Below are 27311 nucleotides of genomic sequence, written 5' to 3' on the forward strand. Positions count from 1 at the left end.
CAAGGAAGATTCCTCTCCTAGATCCTTCAGAGAGCACATGGCCCTGACAACACTTTGATTTCAGATTTCTAGCCTCCAGAACTGTGAGAGAACAAATTTGTTGTTATATGCCACCCAGCTTGTTGTACTTTATTATGGCAACCCTAGAAAATTAATAGAAGACCTGATTAAAAAAATTTAAAAACAAATAAAAGGAGAGTGTAACACCAGATAAATCTCAATAATTATAAGAAAAATAAAATTGACATACCAGTATTACTATTACTTAAGAGGCAAGGTAGAATTAAAGATAAAAAGTATTAATAAAAAAAAAGTATTAATGAGCATAAAAGACTTTAGTCATCAAAGAAACACTCCACCAAGGTGATAGGCCAATCACAAACATTTATATACCTAATAAAATAGCCTGAAGATACTAAAACAAAATCTGACAGCATTAAAAGAAGAAATTGAAAAATCTGTAACTATAGCAGGAAATTAACACTACTCTCAGAAACTCACAGATCAAAGAGAAAAATTTAGGAAGGATGAATAAGAGATAAATAATACAATTAAAACATTTAATAGAATAGATACACTGCTACCTAAAATACACAAAATACAATGTTCTGTTCAAACAAACATAGAATGGTCACAAAAACTGAAGATACTCTAAGCCAGGGAATAAATAAATTATGGTCCACAGGACAAAACCAGTCAGATGTCTATTTTTATTTAGTCCATGAGCTAAGAATGGCTTTTACATTTTTAAATGAATCCATTTTAAATGATTCTATAAATATTAACTAAGAGCTGCAATTTTGCTTCTTGCCCAAAAAAGCTAAAATATTTACTATGTGGCCTACTAAGGAGAAGTTTTCCAACCCTTGCTTTAGGACACAAAAGCAAATATCGACACATTCCAAAAAACTTATATCATATAGATATTCTTTATTATTAATGTACTAAGACTAGAAATCAGTAAAAAATGAAAGCCCATACACAAACCAGTATTTTTGAAAACTGACAAAACATTATTCTAAAATCAAGTAAGTTACTAGGATAGGCCAAGACAACTGAGTTACTAATGTTTAAGTTATTTGCTATGCCTCAAAGAAAAAAAAAAAATTTTAACAGACTAGCCATCTAGATTTAGGCAATTAAAGAGGGAAAATTTTATTTCTATCAGAGTATAAGAGCCTAAAGATGATGAATAAATTTCCAACTGAATCATTTAATAAAACCATCTCCCCTCCAAATAACTCTGAGACTAACCAATGATAGTACTCCCTATTAAACCTTGATTCAAATGAAAAGTGCCCAAGCCTAAATTGGGAAAAGCGTCTTTAAGCATTGGAGTGAGAAGAAAAACATAAAATGGACAGAAAATCTTCTCTTTTTAAAAAAACACTGAATAACAATCATGCATGCAATGTTCATGCTTCATATTACACATACTAAGAAGCTAACATTTATTGAACAATGCTGGCACTGTTCTAAGCATTTTACATAAACAAATTTAACAGATGCAAAAATACATAATAACTACAACACACCACTGCATGAAAAATAAGCAATTCATAGTTAACTGATTGTCCAAGTACGCTGGGCCCCTTTACTAAACGAAGTATCTCAGAAGTTTCTATGGATTCTAGTTAGGATTTTTGAACTCTAAATACAATTAATCTTAATTAACTCTTATGCCATTCACATTTTATTTAAGATTCAAAAAGATAAACTTTCCTTTATTCTAAGAGCATTAGGAGACTACTGTCAGCAAGTCATCTTTCACTTTTCTCTTTTCACATAGCATCAACGTAAACTTTCATTCTAATATTACGACTCTTCCACATACTAACTTATTGGAAAACCCTATAACAAACTCCATCTTACCCAAGTGGTTCTTCCATGAGTTTGCAAAAACTGGGATCTTCCTATGAGTTCCAGAGCAGCTGCAATGGACATGGATAGTTGAAATGACTAACAAAAAAGTTTGGCAGCGTTGACCAATCTCTGCTGACAAGCATCATCAGTGATGTCAACAAAGCTGCCTTGTTTTTCAGATATGCTACAACACAATCACAAGAGGCATCCTAGGAAAGGGAGTAGAGGAAGAGGAGAGATTGATTTTTTTCATTTTCTTTTTGAAAACTTGTTTCTTTAAAAACAAAAATATATGGATGAACAATCACATCACATCACACAGACTCTACAATGTGCATCAAGAATAATTTTTGAGTAATGCTGTAATTCACCTATGGGATTTAACATCTAATCATTCAGCCTATATTTGAGAGGATTTCTAAAATACACATTTATAAAGACTGATTTTTAATAAGAGTTTCAGAGATAAGATGATCCTAACAAATGGTTGGGACAAAGATACTTTTAAAACAGAAAAATATGGCATTTTGACTGACTGGAACACTGTTATATATGAACAGGTCTGTAATATTCTAAGCAAGTATTATTTATAAATTTCCTCTGTTTCAACTTTTATATTGAACATAATTATATATATTTGAGTCAGGATATCCTTTTCTGTAGATGATTTCTGTCACACCTAAAAAGATCAGTTATAAATCTCTTCTAATTTTTTACTTAAAAAAATAAGCTCTTCAGACCACTTGTTTACTAATAGTATGAACTAAATAACTGCTTCTATACTACTGAATTTGTCCTCAACATTTCCTTTAAAATCCTTTTGTGTCCAATTGTTTTTTAGTAGATACTTCAGTGCATATGTCTGCATTTTCTGTTCTTTTCCACTGCTTTATGTTTGTCTTGGTATTATATCCTGCTCTAAAGAGTTCCCTCCCACCCCCTTTCTCTTTTTGTGTTTCTCCAAGAACACAGAATAAACTCTTTGGTGTTAACAGTTTTGGAGTCCCTTTCATGAATATCACAAAGGTGTTTTGATTTTGACTGAAATGGTATTACATCTGTTAAAAAAATACTAGAAAAAACTATTAAGTTCCAATCATACACTCAGTTTGTATCTTATCTTTTGCCCTTTGTAACATATCATTTTTATAACTGCTTAATCCGTATATGTTCTCCTAGAGTATAAAGTAGCTGACTTGGTTACATTAATATCCATAGAGTAAGTTAATTTTTACATTTAGCCTTCCTATAGAACATAAAATTTTTCTTCAAATCTTTTATACAAAATTTTGGAGGGGCCTTTATAAAACAGTGCACCTTTCAGCATATTTACTGATGATTAATGTTTTGTTTATGCAGTGATCGTTCACGTTATTTTCAATTTAAATCTGTGACTTGTCTTGGAGTTTTAAGTATAGCATTGTTTATGTACTAGAACAGGTTTATTTTTGGGGGGGAGAACCATAACCCACAATAAGAAATAATTTATAATCCAACCAAGCATACATATTCACGAATATTTTTTCACGTATGTGTGTGTTTGCATATATCTAAATAAGGATGGATGAGTTGATAGTGGACATACAGACATAGATATCAGATTAAAAACAAGTTCCACAAGGCATCTTTGTCTTTGCTACATGTGATGCCCTCTGATAGTGCCTATACTATTCTACGTAATTAGCAAAAATTCTAGTTATAATGGCCAAAATATATTTCAAAACCCACTAACCAGTTGTAATGTGTAGTTTTAAGAACAATTCACTACGTGTAAAACAAGAATTGTGTCGTCTTTTTGATCTTCATTATTACAATCTTAGTACTCAACAAGTGCTTAATAAAATATACTGAATGATGGAATAACATTAATTAAATGAATACTAAAGTAAATGGAATTAGCTTTTTGAGCAGCCACATAAAATTTTGAGCAATGTAAGCAATTAAAAACCACTGACCTTCACATTTTTGTTATTATCATTATTGTTAGTAATACCTAATATTTATTAATTGCTTTCTATGCATCAGACATTATGCTTAGCACATTATCTGAATTTCCTCATGCATTCTTTACAACAGTCCTGAGATAGGAGCTATTATAATTTCTGTATTTTTTAGAGGGAATTTGTCCAAGACCACACAATAAACAAATAGGAGAACTGGTCTAAATTAAAATTCTAATTTCTTGAAATCACATTCACTCTTATTAATTTTCACCATTAATATCTAGAAATTCAGCATTATCCCAATTTCCCCACAACTAAAAACAACTCAATGTCTATCAACAGGTATATGAATAAAAATAAAAGTATAATATACACACACAGACACACACACATACACAAAATGCTATTCAGCAGTAAAAAAGAATGAACTACTGATACTCTCAAAACAGATGAACATCAAAACCATTATGTTGAGTGAAAGAACCCAGAAACAAAAAGAATACACACTGAATGATCTCATTTAGATGAATTTCTAGAAAAGACAAAATTTTAGTAACAGAAAGCAGAGCAAAGGCTGCTTGGGACAGGTTTGAGAGAGGACTGACTCCAAAGGGACATGAGAGGATTTCAACAGCTATAGAAACATTCTTTATCTTGATTGTGGTGGTGGTGGTTATACAATTGTAGACATATTCATTAAAACAGAAACTGTATAGGTAAAATGGGTACACTTTATTTGAATACTACCTTAATGAAGTTGGTAAATTTTTTTTTCTAACTCGCTTCTTCTTCCTCTTCACTATCCTTTCCCTTCCTGAACAAGCCATTAGGTGAGAGAGAGCAAGATAAGTCTCTACCCAAAAAAGGCCCAAGTAGAGAACAGGTCCCTGCAGGGGCGCAGCTTCGCAGCTTACCAGGCATGTCGAAGTCCACAAGACTGAAAAAGGACATTCATAGAGGGAGTAGGGGAACATTTGAGCCTGAGTAGAATAAGAAGGGCACATGCTTGCACTAATGGGCTGTCAGAGTCCAGCCTGACTGAGGTAAGCATCCACACATGACATGTCCTAGAGAGGACTACCAGAGCTCAAGCAGTATGAGGAGGGCATCTATGTAGGAAAAGAACTAGTGTCAGGTGTCAGAAACAATTATGGCAAGAAATGTGTCCATGTGCAGGTATCAACTGACATGTGGTATCAAGCCCAAGCAAAGTAAGGAGGCATCCATATGGGGAGAGAGGCTGGTGTGGTATGTCAGACTCCAGGGGACTGGTTTACAAGGAGTTAAAGCCCAAGTAGAATGAGGAAGGTGTACACAGAGGATGATAAGAAGCTATGCATGGGGATCTCATTAAGATACAGAATTTTAATGGGGTGAGGAGAGGAACTACACAGGAGAGACGGCAACAGCAGTGGCAGGAATTGGTTACACCCTTGATGATTGATTAAATGAATAAATATATTAAGGAAAACAGAAACCAATTTTCTCACTGTTGGAGGAGAGAATTATAAATACAGAAAAAGAGAAATGCTGCATTTAGACTGGAATTAAACTTATGAGAACAAGCTTTCAATACATAGAGGCAAATTATACAGGCAAACACACTTTTCAATACATAGAGGCAGATACAGAAATACAGTCATAAGTATGCATATAAACATTCACAAATACACACATGTATACTCACACACCTTGAGAGGGCTTAAGGGCACTAACAACCCAATAGCAATAAGCACACTAACCCCCAGATCTTGGCTTCTAAATACCATTCCCCACTAGAAGTAACCAGCATTCCTTGAAAAAAAATGACTGTTCCAGGATAGGGAGAAGGAAAATACTAAATAAGAATGGGATATCTTGCATTGCCAAAAACGTACGCAAAGAATGGGATATCTTGCATTGCCAAAAACGTACGCAAAGAATGATGGGTACAAGAAGTCAAAAGTACACAGAACCCAAAAGAGTTCTCAAATGACAAATCTTAGACAGTATGAGCATCAAAGTAAATTATAATTCACAGATTATAAATGATGACATAAAATAAGGAACCATGAGTACATGCGTAATTACATAAATAAGTGAATAAAGTGGAAATCTGACAAGGAATAGGGTATTTATATAGTTTCAAAATTTCTCCCTGTAAAATACTAATTACAAAGGGGGAGAGAGTAATGTTACAGTAGAGAAGGCTAACAGACAATACCTTTATCAAGTGATCTGTGATAATACCACTAACAAGACAAACCAAAGTCATGAGCCACCTGACAATGAGAACAAAGCAGCACTGTTTCTGTGACATTCCTGTTGAAGATATGAAACCTAAATCCAATCATTTGGCTACAAAGACAAACCCAAACTAAGGAGCATTCTGCAGAAATAAATGGCCTATAATATTAAAAAGTGCCAAGGTCATCAAAGGCAAGGGAAAACTGAGGAAGTATTACAGTTTGAAGAAAACTAGACACATGACAATTAAAAACAGTATGTGATTCTGAACTAGATCTTTTTGCTATAAAGGACACTACTAGGACAGATGGCAAGCCCTAAAAAGGCTCTGAAGATCACATGGTAATAATACATCAGTGCTGACTCCCCTGATTTTGATGACTGCATTGTGGCTACAAAGGAAAAAAATCTTTATTTTTAGACAATATACACTTAATATTTGGTAGTGATGTATTTCAGCAGGCAATTTACTCTCACATGATTCAGGGGAAAAAAGTTATGAAACTTTAAGTACTGTAAATGTTTTTGTAACTATGAGAATGTTTTTAAAAGAATTTTTGTATTAAAAAATAAACTAAAAAACAAATTTCCTTCATCTCATAAAGGGTATCCACAAAAAAAAAAAAAAAAGTAGATACCACGTTTAACAGTCAAACACTGAAAACACTCCTGTTAAGTTCAGGAGCAAGACAGGAACAATTCAATATTAAACTAGAATTTCAAGCCAGTCCATAAGGCAAGGAAAAATACAAACACTGAAAAGGAAAAAGAACTGTCATTAGTGCAGATTAATAAGTATCATCACTATCATCATAATCATCATCACCTAAAAAATTCCAAATAAATCTATGGATAAATTATTAAATAAGTAGTAATTTTATCTAGGTTGCTGGATATGAACTCAACATAGCAAGAGTCTATTGCACTTCTGTAAACTAGCAACAATCCATTAAAAAATGATAGCATTTAAAATAGCAACAAAAACTTTAAGTCCTAGAAATAAATCTAAAAAAATTATACAAGCCTTTTAAATAAAAAAGTATAAAACTTTATTGAAAAAAACTCTTAAAACTGAATCAGTGGGGGCCCATGGGTGGCTCAGTCAGTAAGCATTTGCCTTTGGCTCAGGTTATGATCCCAGGGTCCTGGGATCCAGCCCTGCATCGGGCTCCCTGTTCAGCGGGAAGCCTGCTTCTCCCTCTCCTACTCCCCAGCTTGTGTTCCCTCTCTCGCTGTCTCCCTATCAAATAAATAAATCTTTAAAAAAAAAAAACTGAATCAATGGACCTATATTTATCATGGTTTTGGACACTCAGTCTAAATATTGTAAGCCGTGGGGGTGCCTGGGTGGCTTAATCTGCCTTTGACTCAGGTCATGATCCCAGGATCCTGGGATGGAGCCCCATGTCAGGCTCCTTGCTCAGCGGGGAGCCCACCTCTCCCTCTGATCGCCACTCCCCTTGCTTGGGCTCTTGCTTGCTAACTTGGCTCTCTCTCTCTCTGTCAAATAAATAAATAAAATCTTTTAAACATAAACAAATAAAATATTGTAAGATGTTAATTCTTTCTGAAATTGATCTATTAGTTCATTGTTATTCCCATTAAAATCCCAAAAGAATTTTTTACAGGACTCAACAAAATGATTTTAACATTTTATGAAAAAGCAAAAGACTAAGAATAGTTAAGATACTTCAGCAGAAGAGCAAGACTGGGAACCACGATGATGTATTATCAAGCCTTACTAACAATGTTAGATTGTGTTACTTGACATTGGGATAGTGTCACATATATGGATAGGCACCACATATCTGAGGAAAAAGAGTGGATTCTTAATACTTTCAGCACCGAATCCACTAATTATTCATATAGGAAAAAAATGAAAGTGGATCTCTAGCTCACACTTACACACACTGAAATCAATTCCAAGGTATTTGTAATTTAATTGTGAAGGTCAAAACTGTTAATTTTTTAAAAGAAAGGGAGATTATGTCTATAATATCAGGGAAAGGAGAGATTTCTTAAACAAATATTTCTGAAAGGAAAAAACCCCACACATACACAAAAAAAGTCTGTTAAATTCAACTATATTAGAATTGAGAATATTTGCTTATGAAAAGATATCACAGAATGAAAAACGAGGCTACAGAAGGGAAGAAGATATCTGTAACACATATAACAAAATACTTACATCTAAAATATACGAAAAAATCTAAAACACAGACAGACAGAAGACATGACCAGGCAACAAACATTCCAAAACCACAAGAAGAAACTCAAATTTCTTATTAGTCAAGGAAATACAGAATAAAACCACAATTAAATATCACTATATTCCCATCACATGACAAAAATAAGAAATTGGATAATACCAAGTGATGCACAGATGTAGAACAATGAAAAACAGCATAAACTACTTATGGGGAGTGAAACTGAACAATTTTGGAAAATAGTATGATATTTCTAGAGTGCAATATTTCTATGTCCCATGATTCAGAAATTTCACTCCTAATTAATCCAGAAGAACTTTCACACATGTGTACCAAGAAAATGTTCATATTATTTGTCATAGCAGAAAGAAAAACCCAAACTGGAAAGAAAGAAAATGTACATCAAGAGTAAAATGGGCAAAGAAATTACTGTTTGCTCATAAAATACAGAAATGAAAATTTATGAAACAACATAAATATGAATGAAACTTAAAATGTTGAATAAAAGAAGCAAGTCACAGAGAAACACAACATAATTTCATCTATATAAACTTCTAAAAAGAGTCAAAACTAGTATCCACAGGACTACAAACATAGTTAAAAATTAACAGAAAAACAAGGGAAATGTTAGATTCTGGAAGTCCCTGCAATCAGGAAGGAGTACATAGGAGCTTCTTAATGCGTCATTTCTTTAAAAAAAATTTTTTTTAAAGATCTTTATATTCATTTGAGAGAGACAGAAAGAGCACAAGTGGGCGGTGGGGGGTGGAGGGAGGGAGAAGCAGACTTCCCCGCTGAGCTGGGAGCCTGCCATGGGGCTCAATCCTAGGACCTAGAGATCGTGACCTGAGCTGAAGGCAGACGCTCAACCAATTGAGCCACCCAAGTACCCCCAATGCCTCATTTCTTAGCCTGGTTGTGAGTACAAACCTGTTTCACATTATTTATTTGTACCCTTATGTTGTATACGTGCTTTCCATGTATATTTCATAAACTCCCCCCAACCCATCTGCCGAATGATGAAAGAAGTCCAGAGATAAAGAAGCATGAGTTCCCTGGCTTTTCTGTAGTTCTTTGCCACCAAGAGGCATTACTTCAGCAGCTCCTTAACTCTTAGTACACTCATCCAGGATGCTGCTGCTTTAAATACTCCCTCCAACACACAACACACACACACTCCCTCACTCATTTACACAGAGAGTGAGAGCCAAGGTAAGAGGACAGACAGGAGCATTAGAAGAGTATTAGAAAAAGTATTGGTTTTATTCTCAACACTGGCGGCGAGAGGAAATAATGAAATATAACATTTGTATATTACACTTGACAATTCATAAAACACTATTATACACTTCTTTATTTTTATCCGCTAAATAGGTAGATAGGGTATAAATCAAATATTTTACAATCCCAAAGAAAACGTCACTAAGAGGTATCATCATGCTCTTCTCATGATTCCATCTTAGAGTTTTCATTTCCTACCACAGGGTCAAAGCAGATGCTGATTATGATAATATCATAAAGCAAACAGGGAAAATAGTGAAAGGAAATGGGAGGCAAGAAAATGGGTGGGCATAACCACTTCGGAAAACCGTTTTTGCATTATACACTAAAGCTATATCTACATACTTTATGACCCAGCTACTCCACTCTTATAGACCCAACAAAAATGTACACATACGTTCACCAAAAGACACATACTAGAATATTACAGCAGCATTATTCATAGTCATCCCAAATTGGAAAACTGCTAAATGCTTATCAATTGTAGAACAAATAAAATGTGCATATTCACATCATGTAATACTCTTATCTACAGCAATGTGAATGAATGCAGAAAATGGATGACTTACAAACAAAATCTTGAGCAAAAGAAGCCAAATACAAAAAGAGTATATATAATTTCACTTATATAAATATCAAAAACACGCAAACAAATCTATGTTTTCAAAAACTGGTAGTCACCATTAGAAATGAGGGGTAGTGATGCTTCTGTTTGGGAGTTGCTATAAAGTTCTGTTTCTTCCTGGGTGCTGCCTACATGTGTATTTTCAGTTTGTGAAAAAAGAGACAGACATATATTAACTATCCCCTTCTCTTCATGTATATTATGCTTCAAGTGTTTGAAACAGGGTATACGAAATTAAAGTAAGGAGACAAGACATCACTGAAAAATCATTTTTTTATGTCCCCATGTTACAGATCAGGATCAAAATTCTTATTTAACTATCTCTAAGTTAGGCAACACAATATGAGACGTATTAAGCTAAAAAATTTCATAAGCCCTGAGTTTAAAATGCATTCTGCATTAGAATGCAACTGTGTGATCTTGAGAAAAACAAATCTGGGAATCTTAATTCTCTGCCATTAAAATAAGATTACTGCAATCCTCTCTGTCCCACAGTGTCACTGCGATAAAGAAAACAGGGTACATGAAAGTACTATTTAAACTGTGAAATAACCTTGAACTACATATAACAAAAACAAAAAAATAGACCAAAGGTGAAATAAAATGGCTTATAATTTTAAATTTTATCTGTGTACAATGAGAAGTCTGTTCAAGTGAATGCTTAAATATAGAGGCCTATATAGTAAGTATTCTATAGCTGTGGGTTTGGCTGAGGGGCTGCAGGGTGATGGTAAGGAGCTGGGGCTGCCTTCACATTCTTCTCTTCCTGTTGCCCCCTGTCAATTTCCTAAGAATGCCATGTGCACAACAGGCCTTGGAGTCATGAAGATTGATGGGGGAAAAATAGTCCTGGTTTTATCACTAATTAGCTATCTCTCTCTCTCTTTTTTTTTTTTTTTTAAAGATTTATTTATTTTAGAGGGAGAGCCCATGAGGTGGGGGGCGGGAAGGAGAGAAGGAGACTCCTCACTGAGTTTGGAGTCCCATGGAGGTCAATCTCATGACACTGAGATCATGACCTGAGCTGAAATCAAGAGTTCGATGCTTAACCAACTGAATCACCCAGCTGCCCCACTAATTAGCTTTCTGAGCCTCAATGTCTTCAGCTGTGAGAAGCAGCAGCTATCACCAGCTTTTCAAGAACTAAAGATAATGTACATGAGAAAACCTAGAAAATTGCCCAGTACACAATATAGACAACTATATAAGTTTTACATACACAACTCTGTAGGACATATGCATGAAAGAGAGCACAATTTTAACTATTTTCAAAGCAATTAAATTTAACAAATTTAGGCTAAAACTTGGATGTCTGCAACAGTCTCTTAAATATTATGATTTAAGTCATTTCCTCTGCTATTCATTTTCCACAAATCCCTTCAAATAACATTTTAAAAATATCAATTTGGCCATGTCACTCACCTGGCTTACTACTGCCTAAATAGTAATGCTCAAACTCCTTTTGTGGCACATAGGCCCTTTACAATCTGTCCTAAACCTAACTATCACTACTGCCTCTTCTCTAGCATCCTACATTTTAACCATATCCCATTATGAACTGATCTTTGAATATGACATGTACTTTTCCAATAACTTTTTTTTTCCAAAATAGTAAATACATATTATAGAAAATTAGAAATTAGAAAATGTAGATGAAAAAAAAAGACATCACATTCTCACCAGCTGGGTATCATCACTATTAACACCTTAGGGCATTTCCTTCTGGAGATACACATATATAAATAAATGTAAAAATATATGACTATAATGCACATACTGTTTTATAACCTATCTTTAGTCAACAATCTTTATCTTTCCATTTCAGTAAATTTCTACCTCATCTAAAACACAGGTCATATTCAAATTTCCTCCAATTGTCCAAAAATGCCTTCCATCGTTGATCTGTCAACCAATATCCAATTCAGTATCTCACATTACATCTGGTTGTCTGTTAAATTTCTTTTAATGTAGCACCTTCACCTCCCCACATCAACTTTTTGGGACACTAACAAGCTAAGGGGATATTATTATTTTTCCTACAGAGTTTTCAACCATATGAATTTGTCTGGTTCCTTCCTTTCTTTTTCTTCCATCACCTGTTTATCCTATAAAAAGGAAGTTGTAAGAAATGGCGTGAGGAGTTAAAATTAAATGGTTTTGCTAGACTATATCATGCATAATTATGTATATCACATGAGCAGATACTATCTGGATAACTCAACTCATTAGTAATGGGAAAACCATCTCTGGATTAGGGTGATAACAGTCTGATCGCTCCAGTGAACAAGTATGTTTTTCCTCTTGCAACCATTAATAATTTATATGGTGTTACTTTGGCACAGTAAGAACTGACCAGAAACCCACCATCCGGTCACCTAACAGTTACAGCAACAATTAGTAACCCTGGCATAAAGCAGAGATTTTTTTTTTTTAAGATTTTATTTATTTTTATTTTTTTTATTTTTTTTTTTTTAAAGATTTTATTTATTTATTTGACAGACAGAGATCGCAAGTAGGCAGAGAGGCAGGCAGAGAGAGAGGAGGAAGCAGGCTCCCCGCTGAGCAGAGAGCCCGATGCGGGGCTCGATCCCAGGACCCTGGGATCATGACCTGAGCTGAAGGCAGAGGCTTTAACCCACTGAGCCACCCAGGCGCCCCAAGATTTTATTTATTTTTAACAGAGAGAGAGAGAGAGTGAGAGAGGCAACACAGCACAGGGAAGCTGGAGAAGGGAGAAGCAGGCTCCCTGCCGAGCAAGGAGCCGAATACGGGGGCTCAATCTCAGGATGCTGGGATCATGATCTGAGCCAAAGGCAGATGCTTAATGACTGAGCCACCCAGGTGCCCCATAAAAGCAGAAATTTCTTTAGGGTTTGTAAAATAATGTTTCTCTAATTTTATCACACTTTCTACATTTATTTGTTGGCATTCTTCAGCAAAATTCAATCCTAATTCATTAAGAATTCAGTTACTGAAATATAGATGCCAGTTTAGTTACTGAAATACAGATCCCACTATAAATGCAATATAAATGCTTAATTCTTATTAATAAACATTTTTAATGTAAGAAATTGTATTAAAAGTTACTTCAAAGTGTATCAAGTGAACACTTTTTCTGACTTTCTCTTTATTATCTTATATACTCATGGGTTTTCCCATAATCATCATGACAAATGCAGCTCATGCTCTGAAGAACCTGTAACCATGTTCATGCTGATTCCACTCATCTCTCCCAAATCCTAAACTGATAAATTCAACTTACAGTTCCAAATCTCCATAATGCCACAGAATGAACTTCTTCATCTCTAATGCCACAGCAATTTTTCTATTTTGTATACTACATAAAGATACCTCTAGTATAATATTTGGTTGCATATCTTTTTCATTTTCTGGACTTCTCTTTCACAAGTAAGGATAATATCTTTCACCAGTGTTATTTAGTTTGATTTGCAGATCACTTCTGGCACAAACTATTTTCTGTCTGCGACATAATAAAAAGCTTGCACCAGACTATAAAACAACTGGTTACTAAACAGTTTAGTTTTGATTCAGTTTTTTTCTTTGATAGCAAAAATTTCTGGAAGAAGGATGAAATGTGTTTATTTCGATTCTGGCAAGAGTTCTTTAACACTTCATGGACTAATAACAAATACTTGTAGAAGCTACTTTGAATAGCACTGCCCAATCATCAATTTGTGTTCTTAACTACCAGAAACACAAAAGGAATATAAATAATTGTTTGTTGAGAAAGAAGGCAGTATGCAGGAGTAAAGACCATGGGTGTGCCAAAATATCCCTTCTAAGGTAAAGGATAACTCATTACACATCTGGACCCTCCTATAATCAAAAAAGATGTATAGTACCTAGTGGGTATCTTTGGATTTTGGAGGCAACATACTCCTAATCTGGGTGTGTTATTCTGGCCCACTTACCACGTGACCCAAATAGCTGCTAGTTTTCAGTAGGTTCAGAAGGTTCTGCAACAACAGGTCCTACCTGCTGAGCCCAGAAGGTTTTGCAATGGGTCCAGGCTGCTGTTCAAGCTGCTCTGCTCTGTGGGTCCTATGACCTAGCAGGTCCCATGGTGAGGAAGTATCAATGACTGTTTGCAGACTAAAAGAGGCCTTTGTACATGAATCTCAGTGAAGGCCCTTATGATTCTGGAGAAAAACCCTGCCATCCTTTGTAGATAACTACTGTCCTTTTGAAATACAGCTTTTGGCCTGCTACTGTGTCTTAGTAGTGACTGAATGCTTAATCTTGGCCACCAAGTTACCATGCTACCTGAGCTGCCCATCATGCACGGGGTGTTAGCTGACTCACAAAGTCATAAAGTTGCAGGTGTATGAAACATTCCATCATCAAATGGAAGTGGTATAAATGTGATTAGGCCTAAACAGGCCCTAAGGATACAAATAAGTTACATGAAGAAGTGGCTCAAATGCCCATGGTCCCTGCTCCTTCTACACTGCCTTCTCTATCTAAACTACATGGCCTCATGGGGAGCTCCCTAGAATCAGTTGACAAAGAGAAGACAAGACTCAGGTCTGGTTTACAGTTCCATATGATATGCAGATAACATCTGGAAGTGGATAGCTACAACACTACAGCTCCTTTCTGGTACAACCTGGAAGAATAGCAGGGAAGGAAAATCCTTCCAGGGAACAGAACTTCAAGCACTGTATGTGGATGTTCACTTTACTTAGAAGGAAAAATATCCAGACATGCAACTGTATACCAACTGTCAGGGACTTAGAAGAAACATGATTGAAAAACTGGTGACAAGGAAATCTGGGGAAGAGGTAGGTAGATAGACCTCTATGAATGCACAAAAAAATATGAAGATATTCGTGTCTCAGGTGAATGGTCACCAAAGGGTGACCTCAGCAAAAGAGAATTTAAAAAATTAAGTGGGGGGACGCCTGGGTGGCTCAGTGGGTTAGAGCCTCTGCCTTCGGCTCAGGTCATGATCCCAGACTCCTGGGATCAAGCCCCACGTCGGGCTCTCTGCTCCGCAGGGAGCCTGCTTCCTCCTCTCTTTCTACCTGCTTCTCTGCCTACTTGTGATCTCCGTCTGTCAAATAGATAGATAGATAGATAGATAGATAAATAAATAAATAAATAAAATTAAGTGGGTAGTCTGATCCATTCCTGGATATCAGTCAGCCTCTCACCCCAGCCACCTCTGTTATCCCCCAACAGGCTCATAAACAAAATGGCAATGATGGCAGAGATGGAGTTTGACTTAGCAACATGGCCACCCCGGCTACAGTCATTGCTTTGTGCCTAACTTGCCAGCAGAAGAGATCAACACTGAGCCCCCGATGTGGCACCACTCCTTTGATGATCAGCCAGCTACCTGGTGGCAGGTTGAGGATACTAGACCACTTCCATCATGGAAAAGACAACGTTTTGTCCTTACTGGAATAGACACTTATTCTGGATATGGATTTGCTTCTCTGCTCACAATATTTATACCAAAACAACCTCCACGGACTTACAGAATGCCTCCCCACTGTGGGTAAACCTTATCCAACCCACTGAAGGCCTGAACAGAAGAAAAGATGGAGTAAGGGAAAATTCACTCTCTGTCTGACCGTCTTTGAGCAGGAATATTGGTCTTCTGCTGCTTTTGTACTCAGACTCATTCTGTAACTTAACTGCTGGCTCTCCTGGTTCCCAGGCCTTCTGACTCAGACTAGAATTATACCATCAGACCTCCTAGGTTTCTAGCTTACCAACCACTGCTCTTGGGATTTCTCAACCTCCATAACTATGTGAGCCAATTCCTTATAATAAATCTCCCTCTCTGTCTCTTTCTCTCTCTCTTTCTCTCTCTCTCTCTCAGTTCTTTTTCTTTGGAGAACCCAAACTAATTCCGAAGGCAATTCCTTCAAACTGATAATAGACACTAAGGGGAAATTGAGAAAAGGCAAAGGTGGTTTCTCATTTGTCCTTATCAGGTATGGCCTCTTGATCAGGTCCTGAAGATCAAGAAAATAAAGACAGCAGTGAGAGGCCACTGGATTAAGGAATAACCAGCAACTAAGGCACGTAAGGCAATTATAAAACTGCCTGACTAAAATCAATCTAACGTACATTTACTGAGTAGTAAATAATAGAAATTTTATATATTTATATATAAAGTTCTCAGGAGCTCTATAAAATTCTGTTGTTTCCACTAAGAATCAGGCTATAGAAATCATTTTTATGCCATTTATATTTTCATTAATCATTTCTATTTAGTTTCCTTTTATGAATTTAGATCAATCTTTTTTTAAGATTTTATTTATTTATTTGAAAGAGGGAGAGAACACAACCAGAGGGGAGGGACAGAGGGAGAGGGAGAAGCAGAGTCCCCACTGAGCAAGGAGCCCGACACAGGGCCCAATCCCAGGACCCCAGAATCATGACCTGAGCTGAAGGCAGAGACTTAACCAACTGAGCCACCCACATGCCTAATTTAATTCAATCTTAAATAGCCTAACAGTTAAACTGCTAAAAATAATCAAGGAAAAGATTTCTGTTTAAATTTAAGGAACACTGCCTTGAGGTAAACCACCTGGAAGAGAGAACAGCAAAGTAAGAGAACATAAGAGATCATGAGACTACCTCTTTCTTTGTGGACATTCTTGTTTCTGAGCTAGTACTCAGTCAAATCTTGCAGGACTTCATATTTTATTGAAATCAGGGTGACTCCTCCCTATAATATTCAATCTCTTATGAGTAGGCCCAAGCAGATACTGGTTACCAGTGTTTACTTAAATTCTTATGTTTGCAAATGAGTGCAAAACCCCACCTCTCTAATAGCAAATCCTGCAAACAACAAGAATATCCAAAGAATAATCAAATTTTGAGCTGTGACACACTGAAATTTCAAAAGGAGGCATTCACATAGCTAAAGTAATTTAAAAAAAATATTTTCCCTATATTTTTAAAAAGAAAACTTCCTTCCCCCCACCCTTTTCTTGGGAGTACGGGGGAAGGGGAAGAGCTTTTTTTTTTTTTTTTTTTTTTTTGCCTGAGAGAGAGAGAGAGAGCACATAAGTAGAGGGAGCAACAGACAGAGAGAGAGGTGGACTCCCCGTTGAGCAAAGAGCCTGATGCGGGACTTAATCTCAAGACCCGAAGGTCATGACCTGCGCCGAAAGCAGATGGCTAACTGACTGAGCCACCAGGTGTCCCAGGAGAGAGAAAGTGAAGCAGGTTCCACACCCAGTGCAGAACCACACCCAGTGCAGAACCTGAGGCAGGGATCGATCTCACCACCCTATGATCAAGACTTGAGCCAAAATCAAGAGTGGAGATGCTTAACCAACTGAGCCATCCAGGTGCCCCAAAAGAAGAGGACTTCTGATTAGAAATACTTTAATCTTTTCTTTTAGTCCTATACTAAAATGATAGAGAAGAGAAATTTTAAAACATATAAACCAGGGGCGCGTGGGTGGCTCAGTGGGTTAAGCCTCTGCCTTCGGCTCGGGTCATGATCTCAGGGTCCTGGGATCGGGCCCCGCATTGGGCTCTCTGCTCGGCGGGGAGCCTGCTTCCCCCTCTCTCTCTGCCTGCCTCTCCGCCTACTTGTGACCTCTCTCTGCCAAATAAATAAAATCCTTAAAAAAAAAAACACATAAACCATAATAATAAAGAGAATTACAGAAGGGACAGAAACTTTAATAAGTGATTTAGCAGGACTGGAAAAAGACATAATTGCAGTATGTATAGATAGGGAACATGGACAAAAAGAGAACCAATTTGCCCTATACAACCCCAATAAGGGTCAAAATTCTAGATACAGAAAAAAGTAAGAATATGACCCATCAAGGTTAAAGATGATGGGAATTAACTAGAAGTCTACATAAGGCAAGAACAGACTTCCAGTCTTTTACCTCTATTCCCAGCAAAAAAATCAGAGGTTACTTCTCTGGAGAAAACAGAACAACCTAAGAAGGAAAAAATCCTCCACTCAATAGATATTGAGGGTCCTCCAATATCCATCTAGTACTATAAAATCAAGCCAGCCAATTGACCAGCCCAGCCCACATATAAAAAGTCCTGAATCAACTTTTTAATTCCTCACTCTTAAACATTAATAAACAGCAAATAATCATTAGATAGTTGAAGAAAAATTCCAAAAGAAAGAAACCAAAATAAACATAAAGGACAAAATGCCTATTTGGAAAGAGACAGATAATATAAGGAACCTAAGAAATCTTTTTTTTTTTTTGTATTTAAAACAAATAACTTTATTTTATTTTTTCAGTGTTCCATGATTCATTGTTTATGCATCACACCCAGTGCCCCATACAATACGTGCCCTCCTTAATATCCACCACCTGGCTCCCCCAACCTCCCACCCCCCACCCCTTCAAAACCCTCAGATTGTTTTTCAGAGTCCATAGTCTCTCATGGTTCACCTCCCCTTCCAATTTCCCTCAACTCCCTTCTCCTCTCCATCTCCCTATGTCCTCCATGTTATTTGTTATGCTCCACAAATAAGTGAAACCATATGATAATTGACTCTCTCTGCTTGACTTATTTCACTCAGCATAATCTCTTCTAGTCCCGTCCATGATGCTACAAAAGTTGGGTATTCATCCTTTCTGATGGAGGAAGCTAAGAAATCTTAACAAAAACTAGCAGGAACACTCTACTTAATATAGTTACCGATAAAACAAAAATTGAATGATATGAATAAGGAATGGTATATAATAAAGAGTTCCTGGAACCTGAGGATACAATTGTCAAGATAAGTAATTCAACAGAAATGGAGAGCTGAAATATGAAGTTGAGGGAATATATGAGGAAAGATAAAACCAAAGGAAAGTATAAAAGAAAAAAATAAAAGATTGAGAATAAATTCAGAAGCTCTAGTTTGTAATTAGCAAGAATTCCAGAAAGATAAAGAGAAAATGAGGTAAAAACAAAAATCATAGAAAAAACTTTAAAAAATTTCACACAATATGTATCTCCAAAGAGTCTACTAAATTACCCATACATTAAACAGGAAACATACAAACAACTACAACACAACTCAAATCCCAGGACATCTCTGTGAAACCACTAATGCCAAATATAAAACATTAAAGTGCCAGGAAAAAAAGGATCATACATCACTCAGAAAAATAAAAACAGGCAATATAATATGTAAAATGGATCAGAATGTAGACTCTTCTCAGTGGCAACCTGAATCCCAGAAAAGCAACGCATTCAGATTTTTTTAAAAGATTTTATTTATTTATTTGACAGAGATCACAGGTAGACAGAGAGGCAGGCAGAGAGAGAGGGGGCAGAGAGCCCCTGTTGAGCAGAGAGCCCTGTTGAGCTGTTGAGCAGAGAGCCCGATGTGGGGCTCGATCCCAGGACCCTGGGATCATGATCTGAGCCAAAGGCAGAGGCTTTTACCAATGAGCCACCCAGGCACCCCTGCATTCAGATTTCTAACGGAAAAATCATTTCTTCCATCCTTGCCAAATCATCAATATCAAATATTAGAGTAGATAAAAGAAATTTTTAGTCATGCAGTAACTAAAAAAATTTACCATCCATTTGCCCTCTCTTAGAAAGTAAATTAAAGACAGACTCTAGCAAAATGAGGGAATAAACTAAAAAGATACCCAAGAAATAGTGGATCCAATCCCACAATATGACAAAAGGAAGACTCTGAATGACAGTTCTAGAGAAATCTTCAGACACTAATCTGTTCAGAATAAAAAGGTTGACTGAGGTGGAGAGAAGAATAGAAATACTGCATTTTCAATAAGTCTCTGAATACTATATGAATTTTTTTAAAACTATGTATATGTATCACACTGAACTTCCTAAAATTTAGTAATATTAAATGTGGAAAAAATAGAGGTAGTTATATGAAATCTTAGACTCATTTAGCTTTTAACTTCTGTTAGCATTTTGGGAAATTTCAAAGATGCCCTAAAAAGATTCTGCAATTTCTCTTCTCATAATTTTGTTTTCATTGCATAAACAAAAAGTAAACTTGACCAGTGTTTACTATAACATTTCAGAGGTGATAATGACAGAAAATAGCCATTAAGAGAGTCACAGTTTTTCTTAAAGTGTCCGAAAAAGTTTTGTTTTTATGGTACTTATCATTGGTTATCAATTCATGTATTCTCTCCTGAATTATACTACTTCTCCTATTATTAGACGTGGCATGGTCTGATTAGCTGGTATTTATCATGCTTCATGTTTCAGAGCAATAAACCCAGACACAAAAGAGGGCATGTGGTATAGTAGTACAAGGACTGATTGATAGCGTATCTTGAACATATTTTAGCTATTCCCCTACCACTTCTACCTTCTCTTTCCTTTGACTCTGAAGCTTCTGATGAGAAAATCTCCCCAGACTAATGAGCAGAGAAACACTATAAACCAGAGTCTATCTCCTAGTTACAGTTAAAATTCTAAGCTCTATGTCTGGATATTTCAATCATGAAATCACTTTCCTCCCTTCGGAGAAGTCCCAAGATCTCAGATCTGAAAAAGATCTTCCACTTTCTTGCTCCCAGGAATAGCACAGAAAAGTTTATTTTCAAAAAGTAATCCAACATCCAGAAAAATGGAAAGGAGTAATCCAAAGGATACATTATCAAGTACTTATATAACAATTTTCATGACTTTAATAGGATATTTACACTAATTGTCATTATTGTTACTAACACAGGAGCCATATTTCACTTCAACTAGCCTTTACTGAGCATCTGTCAAGAGTTTGATTTTGATGGACACCAGGAATTCTAATTGGTCCCTGCTCAAAAGAAGCTATAATATAAAACCCTAAGGAAGGTAATCCAGAAAATAAGGTCAGCAGAGAAGCTAGATTGTTCGTTCTCAACCATAATTTTAAGCAAAATGTGGCTAGTCTACAAAAAATAAACACAGCTTTAAAACTAACCAAAAGATACCCATGATTTAAAATTATTCCTTAGTTTTCTGCTATTCATCTGACCTTGTCTGTAAGTTTAAACCAAAAACAGTACTACCAAATAAGAAGACAGCTTCTAATATCAGCTCACCGTGTGTCTTTGGACAAGTCACATCACTGCTACAAGTCTCAATTTTCTCAAAAAAAAAAAAAAAAAAGACTGAGGAAGACTAAACTTGAAGGTTTCAAACAGAAGTTAAATTATATGACTATGATTATGTAAGTAAAAACTGCTGTTTATTTCCTACGTAGCTGAAATTATAGTAGCAGCCACTGATGACTGAATGCCTGACTATGATACTTCTAATTATACAACTACTATTTCTAATTCTGTCAACAATTTTATAATGTACGTACTATAAATACAAGGAAATAGGAGAAAAATTGGCTTGCCAAATATCACGCAGCTCATAAATGTTGGGGACTGTACTGAAAGCATCACAAAAAAAAATTTTTTTCTCCAACAAAAGTTTGTTTTGTATTATTTACAAGCATTATTTCTACAAAAATTTGAATAGGCATTAGAAACCCAATTAACTTAAAAGAAAGTAAAGTCAATCCATTTTACGGTTCAAAATATCAGAGCTAAAAATGTTCATATTTACTCACCTGATGCAACAGACGTTTCAGTTTGAGTAACTGAGTTTTTACAGCAGTACAATCTTGGACCATGTGCCGGAGCGTCATCTCATCTAATATCACTGTATTTTCGGGTACATCTACAAACATCTTCTGAGCCTGGAAAAAGGGGGTCCCTCCATAGCTTTCAAAATGACCCAAAGGAGATTCTCTATAGGGAGAGCCTCTGGAAGGACAGGGGAAGAAATTGGAAGGAAAAGATATACAATATAATTTCAGAAAGAAATAGGGTAATGAAATTATTGCAGTGATTATTACAAATCATTTATCATTATCACATAGCCTTTGACTTTTGTTTACCTCCGACACTGAATTTGTTTCCACCAAAATTTCCAATCAGTTCTAGTTCTCATTAATATAATTATCTTCTGCACTCCTCCCCCTTTGTGTGCTTTCTACAGATTGGTGAATAAACCTTATTCTTTAGGAAATAAAGAGAAACAAAAAATTCTAAGGAAAGGCCTTGTCTGAAAAAAATTATACTTATTTTCTTGCCTGAACAGATTGTCCACTCCTTAGCTTTTGACTCTAATTGGCCTCTTGAACTTCACATCTTTTTTTTAGCCCCATAATTATGTTACCTATGTTAATTTCCAGTTTGGTCACATACCTCTAGATTCCATTCTCTGATAAGTCCCAGCAAACAGTTAAGACAGATGAACTGTTACTTCTTGTTTTGTTTTTTCATTATTGATAAATCTTCTTTTCCAATAAAGGTTAAACTTGGTTTTATAAAAGTCTTATACACGCCACGTATTTCCTAATCCTAAACTATATTTCAAAAATATCTACTCTAAGAAAATTTAAACTTCCCTTTAGTTTCATATTACATACATGCTGAAAAAAGCAGGAAAAAAAAAAACCTAGGGCTGATTTGTTTCATGGATGTAAAAAACACAGTGTTTTAATCAGAAGTCATTAGCTGCATCAATTATGAAATTACTGCATTCACATAATACATAGTTCCAGTTGGTTCTTAAGATATGAAATTTTTATGTATGTAAATAGATATATAAATACATATATATGGGGGCGCCTGGGTGGCTCAGTCTTTAAGCGTCTGCCTTCAGATCAGGTCATCCCAGGGTCTTGAAATCAAGCCCCACATGGGGCTCCCTGCTCAGCAGGAGGCCTGCTTCTCCTTCTCCCACTCCCCCTGCTTATATTCCCTCTCTCGCTGACTCTCTGTCAAAAAATAAATAAATGGCATTTCAAAATATATATATATATGTGTATATATATACATATATAAATATAAAAAAAAAAAACATAAAATATATAAAATAACACACTGGAAGAGTATTCTCTCCAAATAATGGTTATGTTAACATATCAGGATTAAACTTAAATTCATGATACATTAAATTTGCAAAAGCCACAACACATTAATTTTTAACCAGACTGAAAAAGTAGAAACATGGTTTTCATTAAGTTTTCTAGTTTTCAAACAAATATTCCCAAATCTCTAAACTCTTAAATATTCAATATAAGCTTGGTTTTCACAAGATTATATTTTTTTGAAACTATTTTTCATATGGGATTTCAGGTCTGATTCTTGTTTTAACCTAATGAAAAAAAATTTAAGAACTTCTAAATTGCTGATCTATAGTTAAGATCTAATGTGTTTATATAGAATTCTGCTTTATTTTTATGGTTCAAATTATAGTTGAATTATTAAATTTCAAATACTGATCAATTAATTAATATGGTTTAACCATTCATTACTGAATAGATGGATAATCTATACAGGAAGTGATAAAAAATGCATAGTAATAATAAGTTAGGAAGGAATGCCTGGGTGGCTCAGTTGGTTCGGCGGCTGCCTTCGGCTCAGGTCATGGTCCCAGCATCCTGGGATCGAGTCCCGCATCGGACTCCTTGCTCGGCAGGGAGCCTGCTTCTCCCTCAGCCTCTGCTTGTCACTCTATCTGCCTGTGCTTGCTCTCTCTCTGTCTCTCTCTCTGACAAATAAATAAAATCTTTAAAAAATAATAATAATAATAAGTTAGCAAAGTAGTAAAACAATATATAGAATTATCTTGCATATGAAGAAAAGAGATAAGCGATGTTTTCAGGGAAAAAAGCTGACATACTTAGGAAGATTTTCTTGGGCAGAAAAGAACCTGGGATGAACTACAAAGTTTGAATTTGACTGGAATGAAAAGTGAAGGCTTTCTGGAAAAAGAAAATAAAAAGCAATGGCACAAAGTGCAAGGCATGTTTTTCAGGGACAGGGACACACTTAAATATGGCTTATGAGGCCAAAGATAGCCTGAATCCAATATATTCTTTAACTTTATCCCTTAACACATCTGCCTCCCTTAGACTGACTTCTTAATCCACAGTCAATTACCTGAGACTCCCTAAAGCACACTACAATCTCCCCCATCTCCAAACCTATGTCAAACACTCTTTACTCCTGGCCAGGCTACCCACACTACCCTCCATTACCACTTGATCTAGAGAATGATAACTCTTCTTCATCTTAAATTAGTTGGCATTTCCTCAGGGAAAGCTTCCTTAATCCCCCAAAGCAAGGTTTGGTACTTCCACAGGTGTCCTTATAGAGCCCTCTAATATGCCCCACCACATTACCTGACATAGTATATTGTGTTCATTGGCAATCTGTGCCAAATTATAAACTCCATGAAGACACAGACTGTATATTCTTTTCCTCTATATCAGAGACCAGTTAGCTTTTTATTTGTTTATTTTTGTTGTTGTTGCTTTCACTCAATGATTAAGGATCATGGATTTTAACCACTAGGTTATTTCTTTTCAAGCTTCCATCGCTGAAATTCTAAAGTTCTTTAGCTACTACTTTAAAATTATAATCTGGAAGCAGTTACATTAAAAAGTCCCAGTTAATAATCAAATTAAACTTTACTTGCTATGTTACCAAGTGAATAAAACAAAGAGTGGAGAGGAAAGAGACTGAAGGAGACTGGTCTGCAATCTACAATATGAGAAACAGGTACAGAGTAAGGCTTATTTTAGGTTGACTAAAAATTAACCACATGCAAGAAACTAATGAATTAAAAACATTCAAAAGAAGAGTCACAAGTCTTTATCATTAACAATACAGGGTCAAAGATTTGGTATCTAGAAAACCACAATGGTATAAAAGAGCCACCTCTCACCTAGGAGTAAGGTTTAAATCCTGACTGACAGTAACTAGCTACTAAAAATACTTAATGTCTTTGGGCCATAATTTCTTTAACTCTCAATGTTCTCCAGTGCAAAATAAATAAAGTTCATATACCTTAGGTTGCATTTCAAATACTTATACCATGAGACCCCAAACGAAACTTACATCTTCTCCTCATACTAAAATGCTACTTCCTCTAAAAGCCCTTCCTGATCCCCTCAACTAGATAAAACTAGCACTTTAGGATCCTTAATTTATTTAATACAAATTAAAGAAATCTATATAGCTATCACCTCTAATTAGATTACAAGCTCTTTGAAAGCAGGAGCATATCTTACTCATTTTTATATTACCTATACAGATTACCTGAGTTCAAATCTCACCTTTGTCACTTGCTAGCTAGTAACAGGACAAGTTACTTTATCAATCCTTCATTTTCTTGATCTATAAAATGAGGATAATAACAGTACTTACCTCATTAGGTTGGTATAAGTCTCAAATGAGGTAATATATGTTAAAGTGCTTGAAACAGTGCCTGACATATAGTAAATGTTAACTAATTGCTATTGTATTACTGTTGTTAGTATAATTTCCAACTTCTTTATATTGAAAAAATTTTCTAACATAAAAGTCAAAAGAATACTATAATGCCATATAACCTTCACCTATATTCCCCAATTGGTAAATTTTAACATAATTTGTTTATACTCAGGTATTTGGTGTGAAACCATCTGACGATACACTGGAAATATTAACACCCTTACTGAACTCAGCTGGAAAAAAATGAAGATAACTGAGAAGGTCAAGAGGCAAAAGAAGACAAAGATGTAACAGAAAGCTAATATATACTATGGGTTATTTTCAGAAAATAAATGGATACCATTAAAGATAGGAGAGGGAAAAAATAGGACAGAAAGATAATGAAGATTTTGAGATTCCACATTCTGAGAGGATGATGCAGTTCACACATGGGAATCTGAACCTTTAAAACAGAATGAGTTCCAAGAGTCCCAAGCTTGAAGACATAAAGAATGTAAAGAAAAATAAACATGAGACAATAGTGGAATTATTGGACACAAGAACCCATAATAAGTTGACAGGCATAAATCTATTTGTATACAGACTTTAACAATTGTGGATTTCTGGTAGAGAACTTAAATAGTGAAAGCAAAGGAAGACTGCATGCTGTCTGGGGGAACACACTGGACTATTAGCAGTGTGTTAGTACAGGCAGACTACAGCTAACCACAGGCCAGGCAGGCTATTGAATATGAAGAAGTGAACCAATATAGGGATAGGTTAAGGCAAAAATGAGTTCAATAGTTACAGAAACATGAGAAAGAACTGTCTACCATCACCAATATTGTTCAATACTGTTCTAGAAGTATAGACAATAAAGTCATCCCCCCAAAATGGGATCAGAACAACTGCAAAAAGGAATCTCTAAGAGATAAGCTTTTTTTTTTAACCCATTTAAATTGAGTCCATACAATAGCATCAACAATCCACACACCTAATAATCACATCACTGCATAATCATTATTGCAGTTTTAAAGAAATCTCTCCAAATACGTGGCTGTAGCCACATACTTATACCCTTCACTTCTTAATTACTAAGGTGTGTGATTCTGTGCTACTCTGAAGGCTTGTGATTCACACATTAGAACAGTAAGTGGAAATGTGTGTGTGAGAGACAGGGAGAAAGAGAATTTTTCTTCTTCATTTATTTCCTAATCTGAGTTGCACTTTGACCTCACAAAAGCTTTAGTGTTTCTTTTTTCATCTTTAATAAAAATTGTATATTAAAAATTAAATATGTATTTTTATATTCATGGTTATTATATTTTTTCAATGTTAGATTCAACACACTCTCAATCAAAATCCTACCAAATTATTTTGTGAATATCAACAAAGTGATTCTAAAGTTTATATGAACAGGAAGAAGAGCCAGGATAACCAATACAAAGAAAAAGAAAGTCAGAATACTGACACTATCTGATTTCCAGACTTACTACACAAAGTGACAGTAATTAAGACAGTAGTATGGATGAAAAAATACACAAATCAGTGTAACAAAACAGAGAATCCAAAATATATCCACACATATATCAAACGATCTTTGACAAAAGAGCAAAGGCAATTCAAAGAACACAGGATAACAGAAATATCATATGATCTAGTAATTCCACTATTGACAGAGAAAACAAAAACACTAATTTGAAAAGATACATGCACCCTTACATTTACTGCAGCATATGTATAATAGCTGAGATATTGCGTATTGGGACACAACCCAAGTGTCCACTGATAGATGAATGAATGGATAAAGAAGATGTGGTGTGTGTATGTGCGTGTATGCACACAATGGAATATTACTCAACTATTAAAAAAAAAGAAAACATCTTGCCATTTGCAACATGAATGGACCTACAAGGTATTA

At 35.5% G+C, this 27311-nt stretch overlaps 1 protein-coding gene across 5 annotated transcripts in view; it reads right to left on the minus strand.

Moving 5' to 3' along the window:
• The window catches only part of CCSER2 (coiled-coil serine rich protein 2), a 190966-nt gene that overhangs the window by 57799 nt on the left and 105856 nt on the right, over nt 1-27311 (minus strand). For all 5 annotated transcript variants that reach the window (XM_080822603.1, XM_080822604.1, XM_080822606.1 and 2 more), the window contains one exon: nt 21694-21889. In XM_080822603.1, coding sequence (XP_080678729.1) covers nt 21694-21889 — 196 coding nt within the window. The remainder of the gene's footprint in view (nt 1-21693; nt 21890-27311) is intronic.

This window comes from Martes martes (genome assembly GCF_963455335.1).
Source record: "Martes martes genome assembly, chromosome: 14".
NCBI lineage: Eukaryota > Metazoa > Chordata > Mammalia > Carnivora > Mustelidae > Martes > Martes martes.